Source organism: Echinops telfairi, unplaced genomic scaffold (genome assembly GCF_000313985.2).
Source record: "Echinops telfairi isolate 266 unplaced genomic scaffold, ASM31398v2 ScPeMD7_29;HRSCAF=101, whole genome shotgun sequence".
NCBI classification, from domain to species: Eukaryota; Metazoa; Chordata; class Mammalia; order Afrosoricida; family Tenrecidae; genus Echinops; species Echinops telfairi.
The window spans coordinates 427,339-444,659 of record NW_022103926.1 but is presented as its reverse complement, the minus strand read 5'-3'; the positions used below and the strand labels follow the sequence as shown (position 1 = coordinate 444,659).

The 17,321-nt window shown below is 49.8% G+C and overlaps 1 protein-coding gene across 1 annotated transcript in view; it reads right to left on the bottom strand.

Moving 5' to 3' along the window:
• MYO18B (myosin XVIIIB) overlaps nucleotides 1–17,321 on the bottom strand; it is a 307,510-nt gene that overhangs the window by 277,133 nt on the left and 13,056 nt on the right. The window contains exons 2-6 of the mRNA XM_045289537.1: nucleotides 14,209–14,353; nucleotides 11,391–11,552; nucleotides 3,079–4,359; nucleotides 2,523–2,589; nucleotides 1,547–1,659 (exon numbers count right to left, since the gene is read on the bottom strand). Of these exons, the coding sequence (XP_045145472.1) occupies nucleotides 1,547–1,659; nucleotides 2,523–2,589; nucleotides 3,079–4,359; nucleotides 11,391–11,552; nucleotides 14,209–14,247 (1,662 nt within the window). The 5' untranslated portion in view covers nucleotides 14,248–14,353. The remainder of the gene's footprint in view (nucleotides 1–1,546; nucleotides 1,660–2,522; nucleotides 2,590–3,078; nucleotides 4,360–11,390; nucleotides 11,553–14,208; nucleotides 14,354–17,321) is intronic.

Sequence of the window (17,321 nt, the reverse complement as noted above, 5' to 3'; positions counted from 1 at the left end):
GTGGAGCATCTATTTGCAGCTTGTTTCAGCAGTACCCACCAGGGGACAGGATTGCCCACTTTAGAAAACACTGTCCCGGAGATCTCCTACTGGTCTACCCAACTCTAGCAAGTTTTTTAGAACGCAAGATTTGATAAAGAGCCTTGTGGGCACAGTGGTTATGAGTTGGACTGCTAACTGCAAGGTCAGCAGTTCAAAACCACCAGCTACTCCATGGAGCAAAATAGGGATTTCTACTCTGTAAAGAGTTACAGTCTTGGAAACCCAGGGGGGCAATTCTTCCCTGTCCTTCAAAGTCACTTTAAGTCAGAATCCATTCGACGACAATGCATAGGTCTGAAGTAGCCCGAGTTCCAGTCTTTCTTCCAAAGGGCAGTAAAGAGCAAAAGCAAACACCAAATCTACTGCCATTGAGGAGATTTAGACTCACGGGGACCCTGCAGGGCAGGGGTGCACTGCTCACACAGCTTCTGAAGCGGTGAGGCTGTCTCCTGCAGAGCAGGTGATGGGTTTGAAACTTGGACCTTGTGGTTAGCAGCCCAGTGATGGGTCCACAATGCCACATGTCCCTCACCAAGAGAACTCAAAAAATCAAACTGTGCCATCGCGTCAATTCTGACACGCCGCCACTCCGTAGGACAGCACAGAACTGCCCCTGTGGGTTTATGAGACTGTCACTCTTTGCAGTAGAAAGACTTCTTTCTTCCGAGGAGCTACTAGTGGTTTTGAACTCCCCACCTTGTGGTCCGCAGCCCAACACCTAACACTCAACAGCAGTGAGAGGAAAGGGTCTGGGGAGGATCAGGGCGGGACACAGGCAGACCACACGCAGCTCCCAAGTCCAAACAAAAGGGGTTGGTGCTCTACCAATATACACAAGACAATTAAAAAAGAAAATAGCCATCAAAGAAAGGCTGGTGTCCAAACTACAGACCACCAGGGCCCATGCTGTGGTGAGTGGCAAGCAAGAAATGTGGCTCTGAGTCCCTGGAAGCCACGGTGGAAGGGGAAACATGCTCTGTGACATGGGTGGCAAGGCCCATAAGTGGCAAAGCAATCCATCTCTTGGGTAACCAGGAGACCTGCCAGTATCCAGACCTGATGGACATGTCTCTCGATGTAATATCAGACCAGGGGGGACACCATGGGACTATGTGAGTGGCACCCTCCCCCAACAAGATCCCTCCAACAGAGCAATGAGTCCCCTCACTGCCATCAGTCAATTCTGACTCATAACGACCCTATAGGACAGGGTAGAAGTATCCATGTGGGTTTCCAAGACTGTAACTCTTCACAGGACTAGAAAGCTTCATCCTTCTTCCTCCAAGAAGTTGGTGGTTTCAAACTGCTGACCTTGAGGTTAGCAGCCCAACACATAACCCACTATGCCATCAGGGCTCCTCATGAAGTCCAAAGGAGCTGGGTAACTCCCTGCAAGGCATCAAGCTGAAGAGTGTCTGTTGGCAGGTCTCAGGGGGTCCCTTGCAGGGGTGGGGAGAGGAGATTGTGGAGCCAGGAAGGGAGCAGACAGAGGAGGGGGGCTTACCCGGTGCACATGATCCTCATCCACTTCGATGATGGCTTTGTCCGCATCTACACAAAGTCTCACCCTTCCTGGGGGCAGGTCAGCTGTCCCCTCGTCTGGTTTCAGGACGGTTGCTGGAGAGCATCCCAGAGAGAGAAATAAAGAGGGGAGGTGGACAGTGACTCTGAGCAGCCGGATGAGGCCAGGAGGCTGGGAAGGAGACATCCTTTCCTCGGGAAGAATTGTCACTTGTGACCTGAGGTCCCTTAAGGGTAGGCCTGAAGAATCACAGGAATCCTGCATGGTTCCAGGGGGTGTCTAGTCCTGGGAAGGTGGAGTAGGGCAAGCAGGCTGCCTGCTCCCCTCCAGCACGCATGACAGACATCACTAATGTATAGCTCCGTCCAGAACTCAGGATGGTTGCTAGGGGAGCCGCCATCAGACCCAGCTAATCCACAGCAGTGGATGTGAAATGACATCCCTCTACTTCTGCCTGCTGGCATGAGGCTTTGGGGGTTCCTGGACAGGCTGGGCATGATGCTGTTCATTAACACACCTTCATTCTTTACTCAAGGTTCCAGTGCCTGTGGTCAAATGACCATCAAGTCTCACCACCCCCCAAAAAGTCTCAGAGCCCCATCCTAGGTCCCTGCAGCTCATCACCATATACCCACCACCCCCTCCTCACCAGCACCACCCAAAATATAATACCAACCCACACCAAACCCGCTGCCATTGGGTCAATTCCAACCAAAGGACTGAGTAGAATTGCCCCCTTGGGTTTCTGAGATTGTCAGTCTTCACAAGAACTGACAACCTCATCTTTCTCCTGAGGAGCAGCTGGTAGATTTGAACAGTTGACCATTCGGTTAACAGTGCAATTTGTAAGCCACACCACCACCAATGCTCCTTACAAGTGTGACCCAGATCGGGCAAACATGGCAGCCATGGGAGTGGGGGTGGTTTGGAAGTAGCAGGGCTGAGATGCCCAACTCACCAAGGGTAAATCCAGCCTTCTGAACCAGCCAGACTTTCTCGGCCTCATACCATCTATCCGCAAGAACCTGGGAACAAAGGTCATACCTTAAACTGCAGAATGGCACCCTCATGGGTCAGGGGAACCACCCCCATACCAGGATTTCTCTACCAATGAGTAGTTTCTGACTCTTAGCGACCTTATAGGGCAGGGTAGACCTGTTCCTCTGAGTTTCTGAGACTAACTTTTTATAGGAGTAGAAAGCCTTGTCTTTCTCCAGCGGAGCATGGGTATGAACTGCTCACCCTGTGGCTATCAGCCCAACTCATAACCAGTACACTGCCAGGGCATTTGTGAATTTGTGAATAATGTTTTGGGGACCTTCACCTGCTCTGTGGAGAACCCCCACCCCAAGAACAGAAACAGTGGGCGCTTCAAGCCCCCTACTTATCCGGGGACCTGTTGTTCCCTCCTCTGGAACTTCCCTCTCCAGCCCCAAGGTGGGCCCTTTCTGAGCTCCATCTCAGATAGTCCCGGGGCTCTGCTCCTCCCACACCTGGGGCTGTAGCTCACTCACCTGATCGGAGTCACCGCTGTGGCCTCCTGGATCCCCCTCCTGCAGGGCCGGCCTCTCCTGATTCTCCGGCGTCTGGGGCTGATCCACCGGGGCCTCCAGAGCAGATCCCAGGCCTTGCAGCTCCACCTCCAAGACCTTGGCCATGGCATCTGCTCTTGGGTCAGGCCCCTCCCCCTTCTGCCCTCTGTTTGTTGGCAAGTCCTCCCTTCTGTCTGCCACTGTGGATGCTGCCCTTGTAACCCCCTGCTCAGGGGCAGCACAGGCCACGTCCGACTTTCCCTGAGGGCCACCCACCTCCCCAGGCTGACTCTGCGGTTGTCCTACCTCCTCCACCTTCGTCTGAGCCTCACCCATCTTTTCTGTCACCATCAGGGGTGCCCCTCCATCCCCTGGAGCTTTCTCCATCTTCTCTGTCTTGAGGTGGGGCTCACCTGCCTTCTCCTCCTTCCTCGGAAGTTCACCTTCATTGTCCTTCTTACTCTGGGGGTCATTCCACTTGGCCTTTCTGCCCAGGGAGCCCCCCCATTTCCTCACCTGGCTGTGAGGCCCAGCTTGCTGGCCTTCACCCACTGCATTCTTTGAGGGACCGCCATTCTCCATCTTGTTTGGGGGGGCCTCTGTCTCCTTCTCTTCTGCCCCTGACTGTCCTCCCTCACCAGGCCCTGGGACTTGGGGCTTGGGACCTTGAGCCTCCTTCTCCTTGGCCTTACCCACTTTAAGTCCTATGGTCTGGGCAGGGTCAGCCCCTGACCTCACTGAGCCCTCACCCAGCTGTTCTTTGGGCAAGGACACACTTCTGTGCGCTGAGCCCCCATGGTTCCCCGCCAGGGTCTTCTCAGCCTTCAGGGTTGGCTTCTCTCTGCTGGCCTTGGGGCCCCTGGAATATCCTGGGGCTAATCCTTCCTTTCCGCCCCCAGGGTCTTTGGCTTGGGGCAAGGTCTTTGAAGTGGGGGGATCCTGAGGGTGGGTCTTCTGCTCCGCCTTGGCCAAGTCAGGGTCCAGCTTGGCTACCATCAATAGCACGTCACCCCTCCTCACACCCCTCTTCAAGGGCAGGGTTCTTTTGGTGGGGTTCTCACTGGGGCCAGACTCTTGGGGCTTCTCACCATTGATGCTGGCCATCAGCAGGGGTCCCGTGCCACTGGCCCCCTGGCTCTCCTTACTGGGAATGTTGGAGTCCTGGAGAGAGCTTGGCTGGGTGACCTGGGGACCCTGTTGGCTTCCAGATTTGGTGACACTGTCAGACTTGCTGTTGGGTTGGCTGTTGGGAAGTTCTATGGTCTAGGAGAAAAAGACCATGATCATGTTTCACTGCTTGTTAACTTCACTGCGTCATCGTTCACTCTCTCGGTCATCCATCCATCCATCCGTCCACCCTCCCGCCCACCCACCACCTACCCACCCATCCGTTCATCCAAAAATCTTCAAGCATTTCCAAGATGTTGATAGTCAAGGTGCCAGCCAGTGGCGCTCCTGGATGGTGCAAACAGTTAAGCACTAGACCACTAACCAAAAAGCTGGCAATTCAACTCCATTCAGAGATGCTGCGGGAGAAATGTCTGATGATCTACCCCCCCTTAAAATATATATCATCAACCACTGAACCCCCTATGAAGTGTAGTACCACTCTAATACACGCAAGGTCACCATAAATCAAAATTCAACCGATGGCAGTTCATTTGTAACTAGGAGTCCTGGTAACATGGTGGGCTACACCTTGGTCAACTGTTTGAAGCCACCAGCTGTCTCACATGAGAAAGTTGAGGCTTTCTACTCCCATAAAGAAATACCACCTCAGAAACCCACAGGGCAGTTATTCCTTGTCCTGTAGGGTCGCTGTGAGTTGGCATCGAGTCGATGACAGTGAGTTTGTATATTTTTGTTGTTTCTCTTAGTTTTTAACTGCTACAAGGCCACACTCTGGACTTTAGCCCAGCGCCTCCATGCACATGTGCCGGAGCGGAAAGAGAGTGAATGGCAGGGGGCTGGACAGCCCCAAGTCCCACTCCGGACTCTACCACTCACTCACTGTGTGGCCTGAGATAAATTACTCCCCTTCTCTGAGATTGTCTCCTCATCAGTAAAATGAGGATTTGAAAGGCCTACTTTGTAGGATGGTGAGACTTTGTCTTTGGACATGTTTTCAGGAGGGACTAGTCCCTGGAAAAAGGCAGCAAACTTGGTCCAGTAGAAGGTCAGCAAAAGATGACCCTCAAGGAGATAGATTGACACCGCAGCGGCAACAGTGGATTCAGACATTATCAGGACCATGAGGCTGGCGCAGAGCCAGGCAATGTGTTCTTCTGCTGTAAAAAGGATCTCAGTGAGTCAGAGCGGACTCAATACCAGTATCAACTTCAACAGCTTCGTAGGGTGGATGGAAGGCTTTATGATAACATACATAGATAACATAGGTGAGTGAGTGCTTCCAGGGCCTTATCAGCTTGTTGAAACATTTCCACTGCTCTTCCACCAATTCCTAGAGCCTTGTTTTTGGCTAATACTTTCAGTGTAGCTTGAACTTCTTCAGCACCATTGGCTCTTGACCACGTGTTACCTCTTGAAATGGTAGAATGTTGACTAGTTCTTTTTGGTACAGTGACTGTGTATTCTTTCCATCTTCTTTTGATGCTTCCTGTATCATTCACTATTTTACCCATAGAATCTTTCAATACTGCAACTTGAGACTTGAATTTTTTCTTGAGTTCTTTCAGTTTCAGTTATTCTTAGTATGTTCTTCCTGTTTGGTTTTCTAACTCTAGGTCTTTGCACATTTCTTTATATTTCTCTTTATCTTCTTGAGCTGTCCTTTGAAAGTTTCTGTTAAGCTATTTGACTTCATCATTTCTTCCACTTGCCTTAGCTACTCGACAGTTGAAGCAGGCTGACCACAGAGACTGCATTTGTCATATGCTTGCTTAAGTCCTTGATAGATGATAGATGAGTTTTTGCCTTTATAAACTCACTGAGATGTCTACTCAGGACTGCAGTCAAAATAATTGCATTTAGATTCTAGCAGTCCAGTTATAACTGAATAAAGACTTCTAAAATTCCAAGATATTATAGTGGCTATTATTTATTTGAACCCACAACACAATTAAAAGCAAGCTTCAGAGTCTCTTCTGACACCCACTTTGACCTTTCCTTTTTTTCCTGTCTTTTCCATGACCTCTTCCTTTCTTTATAAATGATGTTCTTGATGTCCGCCCACAGCTCATTGGGTCTTCTATCATTCTAGTTCAATACGTCAAATCTGTCCTTGGGGTGTTCTCAAAGTTCAAGGGCGATAGACTCAGGGTGTATTCGGGCTCTCCTGGACTTGTTTTCATTCTCTTCAGCTTCAGCCTGAACTTACATATGAGCAATCGGTGGTCTATTCAACAGTCAGCCCCTGGTCTCATTTTACCTGCTGACATTGAATTTCCCCATCATCTCTTCCCACAGATGTAGTCAATTTGATTTCTGTGTATTCCATCAAGAGAAATACATGTGTATAGTTGCCATTTGTATTGTTGAAGAAAAAGGGTATTTGCTATGAATAAGTCATTGGCCTTGCAAAATTCTATCATGCAAGCAATCTCCAGCTTCATTTCTATCACCAAGACCATATCTCCCAACGATTGTTCCTTCCTCTTTGTTTCCAACTTTTGCATTCCCATTGCCAATAATCATCAAGGCATCTGGATTGCATTTTTGGTCAGTTTCAGAATGAAGACGTTGGTTTCACCACTTATTCACTGTCGTCAAGTGGATGCCAACGCACAGCAATCCTACAATACGGGCTAGAACTTCCCTGCGAGTTTCCAAGACTGTCACTCTTTACAGGAGCAGCAAACCCTATCTTGCTCCTGGTGGTTTTTGAACCACTGACCTTGGCAGTGAGCTGCCCAACACATAACCATGACATCGCCAGGGCTCCGCTAAGACGTTGGTGGAATTCTTCAGCGTCTTCATCACTAGCTTTAGTAGCTGGTGCATAAATTTGAATGAGAGATGTATTGATTGGATTTACTTGAAGGTGGATAGATATAACCCTATCACAGAGAGCACTGTACTTCAAGAGAAATCTTGAAGTGTCCTTTTTGATAATAAATGCAACCACCTTCCTTTTGAGTGTATCATTCCCAGTATAGTAAACCATATGATTCTCTCATTCGAAATGACCCAAACCAGTCCAGTTCAGCTCATCAATACCTAGAATATCAATCTTTATGTCTTCCATTTAATTTTTGACAACTTCTCATTTTCCTAGATCCATACTTCCTATTGTTAGTAGAATTTTGCTGCTGTTTCTTCTCGTTTTGAATTGTGCCTCATCAGCAAAGGAAGGCCCCAAATGCTTTACTCCCCAAAGCTTTACAGCGCATCAATATGGTCCAATCTACGTTGAAACAGCCGCTCTTCCGCAGTCAGAGTGTCTTCTGATGGGAAGGGCTCGTCTTCTGGCACGGTCTCTGACGATGGACGGCTTCTACTCGCTAGGCATTCAGTGTGTGGCAGCGTTTCGGTCTGTGCGTAAGGTTGTCAGGACTACTTCCTCTGAAGGGGACAGCCTACTCCTTCTTTGGAGTCAGTTCTTGGTCTGGAAGCTCGGCTGAAACCTGATCACTTTGGGTGACCCTGCTGGTATTTGAAACACAGTAACATAGCTTCCAGCATCACAGCAACACACAAATCACCACGCTACGACAAACAGACGAAATCGGAGGTCGGTATCCTTAAAAAACAAGTCTCCGTCAAACCACTGCATAGAACAGGGTAGAACTGTCCCAAGAGTTATCATCTTGGAAACTCTTTCCAGAAGTAGAGACTGGCATCCTTCTCCTGTTGAGTGGCTGATTTTGAACTGCTGACCTTGTAGTTAACAGCCCAGCCCATAACTCCTAAGCCACCAGTGCTCCTGGTTGTTGTTGTTAGGTGCCAATAAGTTAGTTCTGACTCATAGGACCCGAACAGCAACTGAACAAAACACCCCCTGGCCCTGCACCATCCTCACAATTGTCGTCATGCTTGGTGGCATTGTCGTAGCCACCGGGTCAGTCCTTTACTTGATCTGCTTCAGCCCTTTCGGAGTTGCTCACTAGAATCTCCTGGAGAAAAATTTCCCATTGTGTTTTAAGCACGGGTGCTTGGGTTCACTTCCCAGGGGGTTGGTTAGAAATAGTCTGGGTTGTGACCCCCCAGTGACCACAGGGATGCCACACTGCTGGCTACAGTCACTCTTTTCGCCTCCATGGCAAGCGGCTCAGTCTAACCTGCCTGGTCCAGGCAGGACATCGTCTTGGAAGGGGGCCATATACTTGGCACGTCTCACCACCACCTACACCATCATGGCAGTGAATTAGGCCTTGTTTTTAACCAACCATCATGCAGGAGCCGAAACAATATCACTCAAACCAAGTCGATTGCCACCAAGTCTATTCTGACTCACAGTGACCCTGTAGGACAGAGCAGAGCCTCTTCCTAGGGTTTCCATGGCTATCAATCTTGACAGGAGCAGGCGACCCCATTTTTCTCCAGAGGAGTAGCAGGTGGATTTGAACTGTGGACCTTGTGTTTAGCAGCTTCACACTTATCCCATTGGATCACCAAATCCAAACCCACTGTCAATGAGTCAATTCTGATTGAATGGCATTTTAGGTCAGACTGTAAGAGCCCCTTAGGGTTTCTGGGGCTGTAAACCTTCACAGAAGTCTGTGGAATCCTTTTTCTGTGTAGTGAATTTGAACTGACAACCCTACAGTTCGCAGTCCAATGCTTAACTCCTGGTGCCACCAGGAGTCCAAAACTAGACCAGTGGCAAGTCCATTCCTACACACAGCAACCCTGGAGGGCAGAGAAGTGCCCCACAGGGTTTCTGAGGCTGTCAATCTTTACAGGAACAGACAGCCTCGTTGTTTGGTGGACTGACTGGTGGATTTGAATCACTGGCTTAATGTGCTCCATAACCAACACCAGCCCCCTCTCAATTCCCCTCTGTTGGATTTTCAGTCACCAGTGTCCTTTTCCCTCTGTGCCCATCTTAGCATATGGGAAAGGAAACACCTTCAGACTCACTCCAGCCAAGAGGAAGCTCAAAACATGCCCATTTCACAGATGAGCAAACTGACCGAGAGAGGGCCAGAGATTTGGCCTGGACCACACAGAGTGGCAGGGCCAGAACTCGAATGCAGGCCACCTGACATGTGATTCACGCCCCTCTCTGCACCAGTGTTAGCCAGCCTCTCCCTGACCCTTGCTGGCTGGGTGGCTCTAGAAAGAAGGAGGTGCCTTTACCTCAGTCCCCTTTTCTGCACAATGGGGGTAAAACTTGAATGGCCCCTTCCACGGATAGTATGAGATTCATGCAGCCCAGCAGTGCTGGAACCGGCAGGAAGGGCACTGGGTTATTTACTGATTGGGACAAGAAAGTTAAATTTGCCAGACCAGCCAGGGCTTGCTGTCCTGGAAGAGGGTGTCCTAAGCCACCCTGCCCTGGGCCCCAGAGGACATCTTGGCCCACAGTCCAGCCACCTGTTGTGGTCCGAGGTTTGTCCCTCCCACACTGTGGCTGAGGCCCAGCAGTATCTGTTCCCATCTTCTACTCAGCTCTGCTTCCTCACTTGGGCACCGAGAGACTCTCCCAGCCTCTGTGCAGCCCTCCCCAGTTCGCTCACTCAGCCTACTGGCCCTTCCCCAAGCAGCTCTGGGGAGCCGAGAACATGCCCATCCAGCCCTGGCCCTGGCCCTGCCTCAAGATGGCAGCGCAACCTGGAGAAAGACATGTGCCCTTTGGGGGTCTTAGTCTCCACCTCTGTGGTCTAAAGCCATCCACCCCACTGTAGGAGAGCAAATGAGTGTCTTTGTACAGCAAATCCCAAACCCCAAACCAAGCCTGCTGCCACCTTGCTTTCTGATTCCCAGCAACCTGAGAACAAGATTTTGAGGCTGTCAATCTTTACAGGAGCAGACAGCCTCTTCCAAGACGCTTGCAGTGACTGGTGGTGTCTAACGGCTGCCCTTGAAGTTTAGCATCCCCAGGCATAACCCGCGATGTCACCAGGACTCCCAGGCGCAAACACCCAGTAACATTTCATCACAATTAACAACAGCCTGGGGTATAGTGGCTCATGCATTGTGCCTGACCACAAAGCCAGTCATTCTAAAGCATCAGCAGCTCCACCGGGGAAGAAGCTTTCAGCTCCAGTAAAGATTGACAGCCTCAGAAACCTCTGGGACAGTTCTACCTTGGCCTGTAGGGTGGAAGACTGGTGGGTGTCTGAACAGTGGACTGTGAAGTCAGCAGACCAACGCTCATCCCACCGAGGCCTGTTTTATTCCAAATCCTTAAGGGCTTTTAGAAAACACAAAACCATAAAAGGAGGCAGAAGTAGTACTTCAGTGCCAAGCATTAACCTTTGGTTACTGGATTAGAGGCATGTCAGGGTCCTGGGGGAGGAGCAAGGAGCCTGGTCGTTGAGAGGGCTTGGGTAGCTTGGGGCTCAGCCATTTGTCCCTGTGTGAAAGGGTTTCAAGATCTTAACAAGCCACAGTATTACTGAGAAGCTTTTTTTTCTGCATAAGAGTTAACTCAACATGCCTCCTTAGCCAGTATTTGGGTTCCCCTTTCTTCAATCCCACCCCTACCAAAAACAAGCAAACAAACTGCTAGGGAGTTGATTCCAACTCCTAGCGACCTTATAAGGACAGAGTAGAACTACACTATAAGGGTTCTGAGACTACAGAGTTTTATGGAAGCTGATGGTCTCATCTCTCTCCTGCAGAGCAACTGGTCGGTTTGAACCACTGACCTTCCAGTTAGCAGCCTAGTGCTTAACTTAAGGCATGGCTTGGGTAACCCCTTGGGTTACCCCATGGCTTACCCCTTTCTTCAACAGTCGGACAAAGATTTTCCCCCCAAAGAATCCATCCTCTAGAACCCCTCATTCCTCCAACAGACATTGACTGCACACCCATTCACATGCTAGCAGCACAGCCCAAGGCCTCCATTTGAATGAGAGGGGTAGGACCCCCTCCTCAGGAATTCCTAGTCCAATGATTCATGTGATCACCTCATGACTGTACAGACTACCATCAGACAGGCCTAGTGGGCACACTGGGAATCAAAGGAAGAAAGGCAGTGAGAGAACTTTCCCTGAATGTGCCTTGTGAGTTGGGTTTTGAAGGGTGCCTAGGAGCTCAATAGACCAAGCCCGAGGGAGGCCCTTCCTCAAAGCACGTAGAACTGGGACAGAGGCAGGAGGGCTGGAGAGCTCCTACCAGGAGTGGGACTTGCAGGTCACACCAAGTCCCCTCCCCATGGGGCCACGTACCTCTTGTGCTGGCAGCGGGCTGAGAGCTGCCTGCTTCTTCCGTTGGCTTTCTTTGGATTCTTTCTCAGTCTCCCGGACCAGTTGCCGAATGAAGCCCCCTGGGATGACAGAGAACAGAGGGGGTGGGGAGGAGGGTGGGGGGCTCTTGTCCTCTTCCCGAATCTGTTTTGCAGAGGGGAGGGAGGAGAAGGCTCAGTGAGTGAACCAGTGGGGATGTCATCCTTCAAAGAGCTGGGGACAGAGCTTGGCAGGGGGCTGGGGAGAGCACTGGTGACCAAGCCCAGAGATGAGAGGGGCAGGGCAGGGCAGACTCAGGAGGCCTCCAGGAGCCCAGAAGACGCCAAACAGCCACAGACCTATGAACAGCAAGCTATGCCTGTCAGGGTGTTTGTCCCTGGATCTGGGTCAAAGACACTCCTCGGCATGGGACAGACTCACCTTGAGGAGGATCTGCCCCAGCAGAGGGGGTCTTCCAGTTCCCAGGTTGGAGTGGACCCCGGGGGCTTGTCCACACACACAGTCCACACCTCATGCCCTCCCTCAAGTTCCAGCCTCCATCTGTTACATCCTTAATATCACAGGATAGGAGTTACTAGTCAGTGTAGAACTGTGCTCCAAAGGACCTGCAAGGAATGTAGACTGCCAGATCCTACTTCCGAAGCCCCTCCAGGTGTACTTGAACCACAAACCTTTCAGTGAGCAGTTGAGGGCTTCCCTGTTGGCATGTGCCAGGGTCCTCAGAGTCAGAATTGATTCAATATCCACTTGGGTTTGTGTCTTGCTTCTACATTCTTTTTAGGGTGACTGGACTTACGCACTCAATCACTAGCTAAAAGGTTGGTAGTTCAAACCCATCCACAGGCACCTCCGAAGACCAAGCCTCAAACCCACCACTGTTGGGTTGATTGTAAATGGTTGGCAAGGCATGACTGCCCCACCCCCACCCCCCATGGGTTCCCGGGCTGTCGCTCTATGTGCAAGGAGACAGCTTCATCTTCCTCTTGCAGAGCAGCTGGTAGGTTCCAACCGCAACCTCTGAGTTCGCAGCCTGAGACGTTGCCCGCTGTGCCACCAGGGTTCCTTTCCTTGGGAGACCGGCTTGGCAATTGGGGGCCAAAATGTGGCCTGGTGAGCACCAAGGAGCAGTTAGGCTCTGTATCTCTGAGGTCCCCACAAGTCCTACTCCATGGCAAGCAGCCATCAAAGTGCTGATACAATCAAAGAAATAATGGCAGTTGGGGACAGGTACCTGCTCCCCAGACTCCAAAACCAAGCTCATGTCAACCCTACAGGACAGGACAGAACTGCCCCGGGGGCTCCAAGACCGTCACTCTTTGCAGGAGGACAAAGCTCCGTCTGTCTTACTCAGAGCAGCTGACGGTTTGGAATTGCTGACTTTGTGGTAAGCAGCAAGAGGGAAAAGCTGGCAGCCCTGTGACTCCAGCCCACTCAACTGCACTAGTATTCTCTATGTAAGATCTTGATGGCCTTTCATCGGGAGCTGGGCAGAAGCACACTGTCCAACACAGGACCTAAAATAGTGGTGCTGAGTCCTGGAATTTACGTCCAGAAACATAACCCAGGCCAGAGTTCATTGGACTTAGCTGGGGCTCAGGACCCCTCATTTGCCACAGAGACCCAGGTGGGAGTGGTGGGGGTGGGAGTGGGGGCTGAGCTATGGGACCAGCAGAGTCTGGTGGGCTGTCTTTGTTCACCAACATCATTACAACTCCCCATGAAAACACCACCCTAATGGCAGAGGAGCCATGATAGGAATCAAAACCATTTCTTTTCTGTGTCTTCTGTGGATGGCTGGCAGACTTGGTCTGTGTAGCCCGGTGGATAACAGGGGCATCCAAAGGAGAGAGGGTAGTCCATGGACGAAGACAGGCCCATCCCGACATCTGCCCAGGGACAAAGACGCATGGGAGTACTCTAATCCAGGCTCCCAGGCCACACCGCAAATCGTTCTTCCCAGAAGTCCCTGGGTGGTGCAAACAGTTAATACACTCAGCTGCTAACCCAAAGGGGGAAGAGTCCACCCAGAGGCATCTCAGAAGCTGGGGGATCTTCTGAGGATCCCCTCTTGGCCATTGCAAGCCCCATGGAGCACACTCCCTTCTGACGTGCCTGGGACTGCTCTGAGTTGCAGTCCACCCAAGGAAAAGTGGTTTCTCCTTCCCAGTATGGACAGAGACCCACTTTGTGGGTGAGTGTGAGTCTGAGCATGCCCTCTACGACAACCAAGCGATGCTCAGTCCTACTCTCAGATCCATTTGGGAGGTTGGGGGCAAGGGACAAGCTTCCAGGGCACTCCGATGTGTCAAGTGACACACAGGCTGATGAGATGAGGGCTAGAGGAGACTATAGGCAGCAAAGAAAGACAATAATAGCCCATCATGGTCACTGGTATGAAATATAAGGGGCCTTCAAAATGTTGGCAGAAAAATGAAAGATATTTGTCCAGGGACTTTTGAAGCTCCCTTACAGGCAAAAGAGAATAATCTTGACTGGGGAGATCAGCCTATTCCTCCATGTCCCATGGAGACAAAAGGTACACCCCCACCCCACCCCCCGCCCCCCGTCCTCCTCTCATGCAAACAGACTACCTTCATGTCCAGACCCGTGACCAAGGCCAGGGAGGAACACGGGCTACCCACAGAGGAGTCAAGGGCATGGTTGACCAGGATGGGACATGGGAGTGGACATGCTACAGGGTTACTCAAGATGATAGCCTCCCTGCCCCGAGGGGCCACTCGGCTATGCCTTGTCCTCCAAGGGTCCTGTGACTGCCATCCCAGCCCTGACCATGACTTTCCTTCTGCTCCCAAAGGGCGAGGCGTGATGAGATGGCCATGATGAGGCAGGTCCAGGCTGTGAAATGATGAGATGGGATGATGAGATGGGATGATGAGATGAGGAGATGAGGAAGCAGTCCCTGGCACACAGCACAGGACGAGGTTCTACAAACACAAGACGGATACATAAGACACTCGCTCACAACCGAACTCACTGCCATCGAGTTTATTCTGACTCACAGTGACCCTACAGGACAAGGCAGCACTTTCCCTTGTGAGTTTCTGAGATTATAACTGTTCATGGTAGTAGAGAGCCCCATCTTTCTCCTGTCCATACGACATGGTGAGAGAAAAGAGGGACTCCATTAGCTCACATGCACAGCTCACACGCACACCCTCACACACTGACCCAACCTCATAGAGTAGAATGGTCCACCATCTCCAGCCATCTTCCCCTGCTCAGTGGAGTTGTCAGGAGGAAGGGATCTAGTTATGGAGGACAGAATGTACTGACATCCTTGGCCTTTGGGTCTCACACTTTTTCTTGAACGTTCCATTGAAATTATATGAAGCAGTGGGGAAGGGGCTGTGGTCCAGGAGTTCATGGAAAACTGGAATATAAAGATCATAGACTGTCTCCATGGACTTTTGGAAGACCGCTCTACATACCATTGAAATACTATGGAGTGCAAAAAAGACACCCCGAAACCAAGAAAAGAACCGCACTGTCCGTGAGTTGATGCCAACTCATAGCGACCTTATAGGACAGGGAAGAACTGCCCCTGTGAGTTCCTGAGATGGTAGATCGTTAATGGAGTAGAAAGTCCCATCTTTTGCCTGTGGACTATCGTAAGAACAAAGGAGTCTCTCTTAGAAGAGGTACAGCCAGAACGCTCCCTAGAGGCAGGAATGGTAAGACATACGTTGGACATGTTGTCAAAGGAGACCAGTCCCTTGAGAAGGAAGGACCTCATGTACAGTAGAAGGTCAGAATGGACTTAATAGCGGTGCGGTCAGTTTGGTTTGGTTTTTGTTCATCTCTGCTCTCTAGTCTGGCCGTGCAGATTAAGGGGGGGCAAGAAACCACAGCCCCTGATTTCTCCCAAGGTTTTGAGGGAGCCATATTGTTATTGAGAGCCTTAGATACACCGCAAGTTCAGCAGTTCAAAGCTACCTGCTGTTTCACAGGAGAAAAATGAGGCTTTCAACTCCCCTAATGAGTTACAGTCTCAGAAACCCACAGGGGCTGCTCTTGTATGCCCACTGAGTTTAAAGACATTCCCAGAATAAGACTTAGTTAAAGACCATTGATGGATGCCATCTTGAACCAGAAAATATGGCCACTGAGTGGTTACAGCATCACAAGGAACAGACACAGCCTTAGAGAAGGGGGAGTTCATGATTGAAGGGGCTAAATGACCCCACCCGTTTTCTTGAGGTGTACTGTGGCTGCCATAGGGCCACCCAGTTGCAACATTCTGGAGCTATCATTATCATAGAATGCTCCATCCTCCAGCCACTTGCCCACCGGGGGGCTCGCAGGCAGCTGTTACCTTGCGTTAGTCCTTTCTGAGGCACCTAGCTTTTTTCACTCAATGTCTTTTCCAGGTTTCTGGCCTAGCATGGACTGGAAACGCTAACCCCTGCTTTACTGCTGACTAATATTCTATGCTACATATATACCACAGTTTATGTATCTATTCACTCATTGTGGCACTGTGGGTTAGGCGCTGGGCTGCTAACTTCCAAGTCAGTGGTTCAAACCCATGAGCTGCTCTACAGGAGAGAAAGGAGGTTGTGTGCTCCCACAAAGACTGACAGCCTCAGAAACCCACAGAGAAGGTTCTACTCTGTCCTACACGGTCGCCATGAGCCAGAATTGGCTGGAGGGCAGCATGGGGTGTTATTTCCATTTGCAAACATTCTCCTGCAAGTTTTTGTTGAATGTGTGTTTCCATTTCTCTTTAAGTAAACTCTTAGAAGTGGAATAGCTGGGACATATTTGGATGTTAGTCTGTTGATTGAAGAAACTGCTAGACTGTTTTCCAAGGGGCTGCCCCATGCTCCCTGCTCACTCGACATGTTGTTTGTTAAGCAAATAAAAATGTAGACCATTCATTATAGTAAGAGATGACAAAATCCTTAAAGGATGATTGATTGTTAGGGACATTTTTAATAGTTCATTAACATACAATTCACGTATCGTATGGTTCAATAGTTCAGTCACACTCATAAGAGTCATGCAACCATCACCACAATCACTTCCAGGACATTTCTTCTTTCTTGTACTCGTTGTTAGCTCCCAATTTTCCACCAACCTCCCCTGCCATGACACTATGAAACTACTATTCTAGTTGCTGTCTCTGTAAAATTACCTATCCTGGGTTTCAAATACAGGAAAACATACAAAAAAACAAAAACAAACACAGTCCAACAATAATAACAATGAAACAGAGAAAAAGCTAAATTTTTTTAAAAAGCAAGAACTATTAAAAACTGGAACAAATATACATTGGCTCAAAAGGGAGATCAAATGACAAGGTGTCACGTTTTAATCTAACCACCCTGCAAAGTAATCTTTCTGATAACAAGGTCCTTCTCATCCTTGGTTTATAGTCTGAGGGAATTCACTGGAGGCTTAACATTCACATGGGGGATCCTACACATAGATGTTGGGCTTTCACTGTCACCCACAACCTTCTGCAAACTGGGTGTACCGAATTTAAGTTCTGACACTGGTCCCTCCTCTCGATCTGGATTTTATTATTTACAATCTTTGTATCACATAGGCTGGTGTGCTTCCTCTGTGTGCACTTAGCTTGTGCTTCACTTTAGACGGTTGTTTGTTTTAATACAAGCCTTTAAGACCCCAGACACTCTTCTTTCTCATAGATGGACGCCATCTGGTTTCAACACCACAATCCTGCTAAAGTTTGGGCAACTTTTTTTAAAAATCATTTTATTAGGGGCTCATACAACTATTATCACAATCCACATATATATCAATTGTGTAAAGTGCATTTGTACATTCATTGCCCTCCTCATTCTCAAAACATTTCCTCTCCACTTAAGCCCCTGGCATTAGGTCCCCATTTCCCCCTCCCCCTCCCTCATGAGCCCTTGGTAATTTATA